Raw genomic sequence first — 9933 nt, 5'->3', positions numbered from 1 at the left:
GAAGAGCGGGGTAGTAGTTGCGCTAAGAAGGATAGCACGCTTTTCTGTACCTCTCTTTGTTTTAACTTTCTGAGCGTGTTTTTAATCCAAATATATCATATCTATATGTTTTTGGAATCAGGAACCGACAAGGAATAAGATGAAAGTGTTTTTAAATTGATTTCGACAATTTAATTTTGATAATAATTTTTATATATTTAATTTTCAGAGCTTGTTTTTAATCCGAATATAACATATTTATATGTTTTTGGAATCAGCAAATGATGGAGAATAAAATAAACGTAAATTTGGATCGTTTTATAAATTTTCATTTTTTTTTACAATTTTCAGATTTTTAATGACCAAAGTCATTAATTAATTTTTAAGCCACCAAGCTGAAATGCAATACCGAAGTCCGGGCTTCGTCGAAGATTACTTGACCAAAATTTCAACCAATTTGGTTGAAAAATGAGGGCGTGACAGTGCCGCCTCAACTTTCACGAAAAGCCGGATATGACGTCATCAAAGACATTTATCAAAAAAATGAAAAAAACGTATGGGGATTTCATACCCAGGAACTCTCATGTCAAATTTCATAAAGATCGGTCCAGTAGTTTAGTCTGAATCACTCTACACACACAGACAGACAGACAGACAGACACACACACACACACACACACACACACATACACCACGACCCTCGTCTCGATTCCCCCCTCTACGTTAAAATATTTAGTCAAAACTTGACTAAATATAAAAAAGGACAAGTTTTTAACTCGGTTTCTTGTTTCACCTGAAATGAATCAATTTACTCAGTCTAGCATGCAACACAGGACCGTATTAGTGTTTTGATAACAAAAACAACAGTGATAATATTCAAGGCGGATAAGACAGCATACAGGAATATTATTGATCTGACCGTTTTGGGGGAGTTTCTGGCGAGTTTGACGAATCTGAAGCAAGCGAGACTCAGTGCCAAATAAAAACCAGCACAAATAAAAAGACACTTCGTGTGTCAGTATCCCCCCCCCCCCCAAAAAAAAAAATACACCCCCGCCCTCCACACACACACACACCTCGTAATTCTTTCTTTCGCTCTTTCTTTGTCCAAAGCACCAGCTTGATCTAGACAACAACGCGTACAAAACATAGAAGAGTGAAAGAAAGAATTACGGGTGCAAAGTCACTGACCGGAGAAGTGTCTTTTCCTTTTCTAGTTGTCTAGATCGAGCTGGTACTGTGGTCAAAGGAATGTTTTCGCTTCTAATGCATGATGCAAACCAAAACCAGAATCAAAAGAAATTAGTACAAGAAATTGGAGATAGTACAAACGATTATCCTACATGCGTGAGAGAGACCACTCATGAGATAACAATATCGTTCAAACCACACGTGTGTTTATCATGTGAATGAGGTCGTGTCAGACTAGTCTGGCAGGGACCTGCTTTTCCACTGCTTATGATGCCAAAGTCACCGAGACAAACCTCATAATGGGAACACTTCTGTCGCTGATGAAAGAGTTCGCTGATGAAAGAGTTTTTAGAATTTACACGTCACGCCACACTTGAGTGACGTTTCTTTGCTTTGACGTGAAAGATTGCACAAGGCTTTGGGAACGATCGAGGTTCCAAAAGAAGCGTCAATTTGGACGCCTCGACTGCTGGACGTTTTGAGTAAAATACACGCAAGTATTAGCTGTATGTAGGATAAACAGAATACTACATGGCTTGGTGTGTCGTACCAGATTTGCACGAGCTGCTTTTTTAAATATTTTTTGCTTTCGCTCGCAATTCAATATTTTAAAGAGCAACTCGTGTAAATCTTGCACTGACCAGAAAGCCATGTAGTATTATCTTTTTTTTCTGGTGCTGTACGTGTCCTTTACCGTAAACATTTTCGAGATGTTGTATTCATTTGTTACAGAATTCATCTTAACTTAACGCATTGTATTATACCTGGTGTTATGTAAATGGGCGTGGAATCCTGTCAGTTGGCACAATCATGTTTTCATCTCCATTACAAAAATAAAACCAAAAATGGGGGATTTCACGTTACATTTTGAATGAGTATAAAACAAATATCGAATTTTTATACATTTTTTTCTCCGGTTACCATTAACAGTGCATGTCAACCTGTACTTGTGCGTCTTAAATTCATGGTCAATGGATTCAAGTGTGCTTTACAAAAGATTCGTCTCCGTTTGCTTAATTGTTTGTTCGCTTGTTTTTACATTTAGTCAAGTTTTGACTAAATGTTTTAACATAGAGGGGGAATCGAGACGAGGGTCGTGGTGTGTGTGTGTGTGTGTGGGTGTGTGTGTGTGTGTGTGTGTGTTTGTGTGTGTATGTGTGTGTGTGTGTGTGTGTATGTGTGTGTGTGTGTGTGTGTGTGTGTGTGTGTGTGTGTGTGTGTAGAGCGATGCAGAGTAAACTACTGGACCGATCTTTATGAAATTTTACATGAGAGTTCCTGGGCATGATATCCCCAGATATTTTTGTTTGTTTTGGATAAATGTCTTTGATGACGTCATATCCGGCTTTTTGTAAAAGTTGAGGCGACACTGTCACACCCTCATTTTTCAATAAAATTGATTGAAATTTTGGCCAAGCAATCTTTGACAAAGGCCGGACTTTGGTATTGCATTTCAGCTTGGAGGCCTAAAAATTAATTAATGACTTTGGTCATTACAAATCTGAAATTTGTAATTAAAATTATTTATTAATAAAACGATCCAAAATTGCGTTTATCTTATTCTTCGTCATTTCCTGATTTTAAAAACATATAAATATGTTATATTCGGATTAAAAACAAGCTCTGAAAATTAAAAATATAAAAATTATGATTAAAATTAAATTTCCGCAATCGATTTAAAAACAATTTCATCTTATTCCTTGTCGGTTCCTGATTCCAAAAACATATAGATATGATATGTTTGGATTAAAAACACGCTCAGAAAGTTAAAACGAAGAGAGGTACAGAAAAGCGTGCTATGCAGCACAGCGCAACCACTACCGCGCTAAACAGGCTCGTCAATTTCACTGCCTTTTGCACGAGCGGCGGACTACGGTCATTGTGAAAAATGCAGTGCGTTCAGTTTCATTCTGTGAGTTCCACAGCTTGACTAAATGTAGTAATTTCGCCTTAATCGACTTGTTTCTTCTTGATCAACAGAAGCCCCTTTGCAGCTCACTGTGTAGTTTGACCTTAAGTAGTGAATGTGTGTAACGGTTAGTAATAATGAGGAAATATTTAGGATGTATCCGTCCAACTCGTAATATACTATCGCAGTCACTGTCATCTAAAAATGAGCAGTGTCTGAAAATGTTTCTATACATGCAGGCGTGGATTTTTTTGTCTCTTTTTGTATTCAGTAAAAATCACATCAACACATTCTGTGAGTAATGTTTAAATACATTCAAAGATTGCTTAAAAAGTGCTCATGGAATGAATGCCACACTGACTTTACTTTAATAACCGTTTTGTACTGTGCTTGCTTATGAATGTATTATATGACTGAAGGGCTCGTCGCGATATAACCTTCGTGGTTGAAAACGACGTTAAACACCAAATAAAGTAAAGTAAAGAAAGACTGAAGGGCTGAGATTTGTTCTTGGTTGCATTTGCAGACTGACTGGTTCGTAGATTGATTGGTGTCTTCAGGAGTGTATAACCTAATGTACTGATTGATGGAAATTTAGATTAAAGCCTTACAATTGAACTATTTGCCTCAACTTTATTATCTGATAAATCGCTTGATCCATTCAATGATTGATTGATTCATTCATTTAGGCATGCATTTATTAAGTCAAATATTCATCAATTATTCATGTGCTTTACAAATTCCGATTAAACCATGTAGTTAACATGAGGTATATGTGTTGTGTCTATTTTAATCTGTATAATGGTGTGTGTATTACAGGCGCTAACTACGAATTTCCGGGTGTGACTGGAAGAACAATAACAGTGTCTGAAGATACTGTTCTCAACATCACATTCACTATAACAAACGACTGCCTTGGCTATGGAATATCCAATTTTACGACCATAGTGAAGACGCCTGCTAAAGAACCACACCTTTGCGAGCTACGCTATTCTGAGGGCAAATGCGAAGCCGTTGAAAATACGTGTCAGTGTGAAAACTCCGGAATTAACCAACTTGCAACACGTGTGGACAGAACAGATACGGGAAACTGGACGTGGACAACAACAACAGCGAAATATTTGGATAAGATTTCCCTTACAATCGTTGTAACTTGTAAGAATAATCACATCCGCATAAGCAAAATAAACATACACATGTTTGCACACAAAGTCTAACAACGCACGTAAGCACAGACTCACTCACTCATGCATGTGCAGATACACACAAATTCACACATACAAGCATGTACGTGAACAAACAAATACTTTCTCTCGATCTCCTGAATCTACCTCCTTTCTCCCCTTCCCAGTTTTGTTCTCTACCTACTTGTTTGCATGTTGTTTTCTCTCTCTCTCTCTCTGTCTGTCTGTCTGTCTCTTTTTCTCTGTGTCTGTATGTCTGTCTCTCTCTCTCTCACTCGCTCTCTCTCTCTCTCTGTCTCTCTCTCTCTGTCTCTCTCTCTCTGTCTCTCTGTCTCTGTCTCTCTCTCTCTCTCTCTCTCTCTCTCTCTCTCTCTCTTGTTGGAAACATCTACATTAATAATTTTGAACATAGCTACTACTGGTTTCAATCTCTCTCTTGAGACCATATTATTGAAAGCTGGATTTGTAGCTTTGAAATGTTGACATTTCGTTTTCATTATAGTAATACCGATATTATCGATTGTATGTTTTGTGTACACATTTCAAAGATTTGACAAAGGAAGGTAGAGCACGATACAACTTTATTGCACGCGAATAGCAGCAGGATATGTAAGTCATTCTTCAATACTGAGCAAACTAATTAACTAATTGTTACGCTGAAATTCAATCCCATAGTCTGGACTTTGTCGAAGATTGCTTGACGAAAATTCAATCAATTTGATTGAAAAATGAGGGCGTGACAGTGCTGCCTTAACTTGTACAAACAGCCGGATAGGACGTCATGAAAGAAATTTATTAAAAAATAAAATAAAAATGGGGATATCATACCCAGGAACTCTCATGTGAAATTTCATCAAGATCGGTCCAGTAGTTTTCTCCTAATCACTCTACAAACACACACACACACACACATACACACACACACACCACCACCCTCATCTCGATTCCCCAAATATGTTAAAACATTAAGTCAAGACTTGACTAAATGTAAAAAACAACAACGAATATTTCAAAAAAGGTAAGAAGCAAACATCATGCCCACAGAGCGTTCGTAATTACAGAGGCATTTTGATCGATAATGCTCAGAACATTCGAATGACACACCGAAATACATGATGCCATGCTATTTGTTTCTTGAATTAAAAAACAAGACAACAGGTATTTTTGATCATGGACGAACTGGCAGCGCTTAAAATGTGTGACACAACACATGTGTGACACTATAACTTGAAACGATTATATCTGAGACCTGTCAAAATACTTCTCACGGCAGTTAGGCCTGTACCAACCAGGCAACTTAGAAAGAAGAGACAGAACAAAGTCAAATGGCTTTTGTTTGTTTTTATCACCAAAATGGTCAGTGTTTTTTCTCTCTCAAATGTCAACAGAACATTGACATCATGTTCGGGCATGCAACAATCAAATTAAGGATCAAAATGCACAGAGTCGAAATTCAACTTTGGGATGCTGTTTTAGATGCCGATTTAATTTTTTTTACATAAGTATTTACAATAGCCACACAGTGTATACCGCGTTTTGAGTTATGAAAGCTTCCCTGTTGAAAGTTCACAATTATTTTTATCCAGTTTCGGAGAACTACTTGATATTAGGGTTAAAATGTATCAAGCTATGAAAGTGACCGATCCCCATTTGTCACCACTACTAAAAAATGACTCATGTGTTTAAATGCCGCATGAACCATAGTCAGTAACAGCAAGACTTAATTCAGTGTTGATGTCATACAGAAACCATTGATCAGATTATGATCATCTCTTTTCAGTCAGACAAAAACTCACATAAACCCACAAACACAAACAGGTTGAAAAAAAGGATCGGCTATGATAACGCGATGTTGTAGACAAGCGTTTGTTTTAAAACCCCAAATCCCATAAAACTCGTCTTTATACATTTTTAAAATTGCGGCGTTTGTGTCCCTTTTGTCCCATCCACGAAATGAATGATCATATTTCTTTCATTTCAACGTTTAAGAAGTGAACGTTTTCGCACAAAGCACCGCTATTACCTTAGTGATATTAAGATATGATAAGAAGAAGCAAAAGGACAATGTCAATAAATTATGGGCATTTTTTTTATGTTCTATTTCTAAGTATTGGTCCGTTTATTTATTTACTTTTTTTTTTTTTTTAGATCCACCAAATCTCACAAGCTTAACCTTTCCAAGTCCCGTGGATCAAAATTCTCCCGTTACCATCGTTTGCGCCTGGGACAACGGTAATCTTCCAAACAACTCAGCCCCGGAGCTTTTTGATCGACACGGAAACAGATTTTCTGGCATTACTTTGCCCACGAATACAAGAGTGAAGTACATCATCGAAAGCGTGCAATGTGACGATGCTGGGAAGATTGCTTGCAAGAACAACAGCGGTGGAAGTTTGTCAAAAACGCTGCTGGTTAGATGTAAGTAAACGTTCATCACTAAGAAGCAATAGCAATGGTAGTAGCACTAGTTGTTGTTGTTGTTGTTGACGATGGTGGTGGTCGTGGTGGTGGCGTGTTTACAGCTGATGCTGCCACGGCTGATGTAATAGATGTGGGGATATTGGCAGGTCTGGTATATATCTGTACTGATTCAGTAATATGTTTTGCAATTTTTTCTATACTTACAATAGACTAGCTTCTCGGGACGTTTTTTCAATGTGTGCTTTTCAATACAATGTGAATGCATTTGTCATGAAATGTAATTGTCTTCATTAAAAGGCCCCAATTATCATAATTATGATATAATTTGTTGCTTATGCTGCTCTGGAAGTTTCTTTCAGGACAAAAGCATACATCCGAACGTCAGTTAAGCAAGATTCAAAATATAACGTAAAAGTTGATTTAACACTAAAACCAAGAATTTATATACTGTAAACTACCTTGTCTACACCTAGTGTCAAGCTGTGCATAGGGCATACAACCTAGTAAACGCCCACCCCCACACTTTGGGCTGAAAGCTGTGCATAGGGCATACAACCTTGTAAACGCCCACCCCCACACTTTGGGCTGAAAGCTGTGCATAGGGCATACAACCTAGTAAACGCCCACCCCCACACTTTGGGCTGAAAGCTGTGCATAGGGCATACAACCTAGTAAACGCCCACCCCACACTTTGGGCTGAAAGCTGTGCATAGGGCATACAACCTAGTAAACGCCCACCCCACACTTCTGGATAAATGATGTTACAAAAATTATGCTTGGAACATTTGTTTTTAGTTTTTGCAAACGTCCGCATGCGGTACAGAGAATTCACCCGAGTTTATAATGACAAGATGCCGTTATAAAGGCATACCGTTGATTAATACTCTCACCGCATTGCAGCTAAGTAATAAAAGAGAATTGAGATTTTCAAAGCTCTTCTGAAGTTGAAACTAATTTGATGGCTTGAATCAGTGCAAATGAACTGACTGCTGTGTGTGCTTGTTTGTGACTAACGCTGGCTCTACGAAGCAGAACTTTAGTAATCTTTTTCAGTTTTCACTTGTTTTATGTCACAGCATTTGTTTTAGATTTCTGTCATGATTTTCTTTTAGGTTTCGTTCTGGCGAGGCACTTGCATACACACGAACTCGTGTGTCTCAAACTGAAAGAGAAATACAGCGTGGATAATTTTTCTACAGAAACAAGTGCCATTACCAATTTTATACCAAGCAACCAAATATTTCTATTTCTAACGAGAAACTGATCATGCACATGGTGCAGTACCTAGTAAACGCCCACCCCCAACTTTTGGGCAAAATTGGTGCATAGAGGGGGCGGGCGTATACAAGGTAGTTTACAGTAATATGCGTGGTGTTTTTACTGTCATTTCATTTACAGCGAAACGAAAAATATGTAGTAAAACAAAGAAACAAAGACTGTGACTGCCTTCCAAACACATACTGTTGCAAACAAGACGGCAATAAGTTCTCTCTAAGAGTTTCTGTAAATCGAAAAGGAAGGATTGCACGTACATGACACTGAACTGAACTTTATTTGACAAGGATAAAGATTTAAGGCCAGGCCTTTTCTTACAATCTGTCTTTACTGCTTTTAATGACACTGCTCTAGGCGCTGCTGTTGGTTATGTAGCTCTGGCTGATGCTGATGACTGTTTACAGGAATAGAATAATGATGATAACGATGACGACGATAATGATGATGACGACGATGATGATGATGAAGACGATGATGTTGACGACAACGATAATAATGATGATGATGATGATGATGATGATGATGATGATGATGATGATGATTAATGGAGGAATGCAAAATGTGAATTATTATTAATTTCTTTGCAAGGTGGTCCCAGTTTTCCAAACGTTACCAAGCCACCTGTGTATAACGTTGTTTCTGGCAAGGATTTGCTGTTGGAGTTCTCCGTACGCAGTTACAGCAACGTTATACGCGTGTGTAAATTCCAGAGAGGAACGGTCCCCTCTAAACTCTGCAGGTATTAAACTTGGCATACACAAAAGTAATTGACTTTTTGTTTTACATATTAAAAAGATTTATAGGCAGGTTTATTTGGTCAAACTTTTTATGCAGGAAAAGTCTCTTGACTTTGGTTAATCTGAATACTGTTTGGATTAAACATTAGTTTGAATTCAAGCGAGTCACATCACAACCTAAATGTGTCTACCCCCTCTCTCTTCCACCCCCCTCCCTAAAATGAATAAATAAAAACACGCACACACAAAAACACGAAACAAAATTAAGTGTCCAATTCAAACATTGACACAAATTTGAAATGGTCATAATTCAGCAACTTTTGTAAACCAGAAGAAAGACGTTTTGATTACCTATCAAGACAATAAACAGAGCAGCATTCAAAAATAAGCTTCAATAATCATGTAGTATCGTTATGTGTCTGTTGTGTATCTTTTTACGTCCAGTTAAAAGGCCCGCAGGTCGACGTGCGTGTGAACGTTTCGTTTTTTCCCCAATCAAATATTCCATAAACATACCTTCCTTAATTCTTCATTCTTGATTTGGCAGTATATTTGTTTAAGATTTCTTTCCACATCAGCTTATTTTATATGACTGCCCTTGCACACTTACAGGAACGATGAACTCACTGGTTCTCCGCCAGATCTGATGCTCCATGCAAGTTTCCCCGATGTGTCACTCCTAGACAGCGGCCTGCAGACACTCACGTTGATAAATGACGTTGGAAGTGGGCAGGTTAACTTTTTCCTTAATGTAACAGGTATTGTTATAGATAGTACATTGTCTCTTTCTTCCTGGGTTTTTTTATTCGTTTTTCTTCCTGTTTTTGTTAAGTCTCCTCCCACTCTAAATGTTTTCAGAGAGACTGGGAATCGAGATGAGGGTGGTGGTGGTGGTGGTGGTGGACGGGCGCAGGGGCGTGGTGGTAAGACGTCGGCCTCCTAATCGGCCGCCTCGTGGGTTAAGAGTGGAGATTTTTCCGATCTCCCATGTCAACTTATGTGCAGACCTGCTAGTGACTTAACCCCCTTCGTGTGTACACGCAAGCACAAGACCAAGTGCGCACGGAAAAGATCCTGTAATCCATGTCAGAGTTCGGTGGGTTATAGAAACAAGAAAATACCCAGCATGAATTATTATATTATACGGATATATGTTATGTGTACTGTAAAATTATGCGCAAAATTAAGGCAATGCGGTTTTTGCAAATTAGATTCTATGTTCCACCGGCTCCACTCG

At 38.3% G+C, this 9933-nt stretch overlaps 1 protein-coding gene across 1 annotated transcript in view; it reads left to right on the top strand.

Annotated features, from left to right (window-relative positions):
- Nucleotides 1–9933, top strand: part of LOC138974621 (uncharacterized) — a 90836-nt gene that overhangs the window by 60123 nt on the left and 20780 nt on the right. The window contains exon 2 of the mRNA XM_070347345.1: nucleotides 9309–9421. Within this exon, the coding sequence (XP_070203446.1) occupies nucleotides 9309–9421 (113 nt within the window). The remainder of the gene's footprint in view (nucleotides 1–9308; nucleotides 9422–9933) is intronic.

Source organism: Littorina saxatilis, linkage group LG8 (assembly GCF_037325665.1).
Source record: "Littorina saxatilis isolate snail1 linkage group LG8, US_GU_Lsax_2.0, whole genome shotgun sequence".
Lineage (NCBI taxonomy): Eukaryota > Metazoa > Mollusca > Gastropoda > Littorinimorpha > Littorinidae > Littorina > Littorina saxatilis.
Note: the sequence above shows the minus strand (reverse complement) of the source record. Positions and strands in the feature narration are given on the sequence as shown.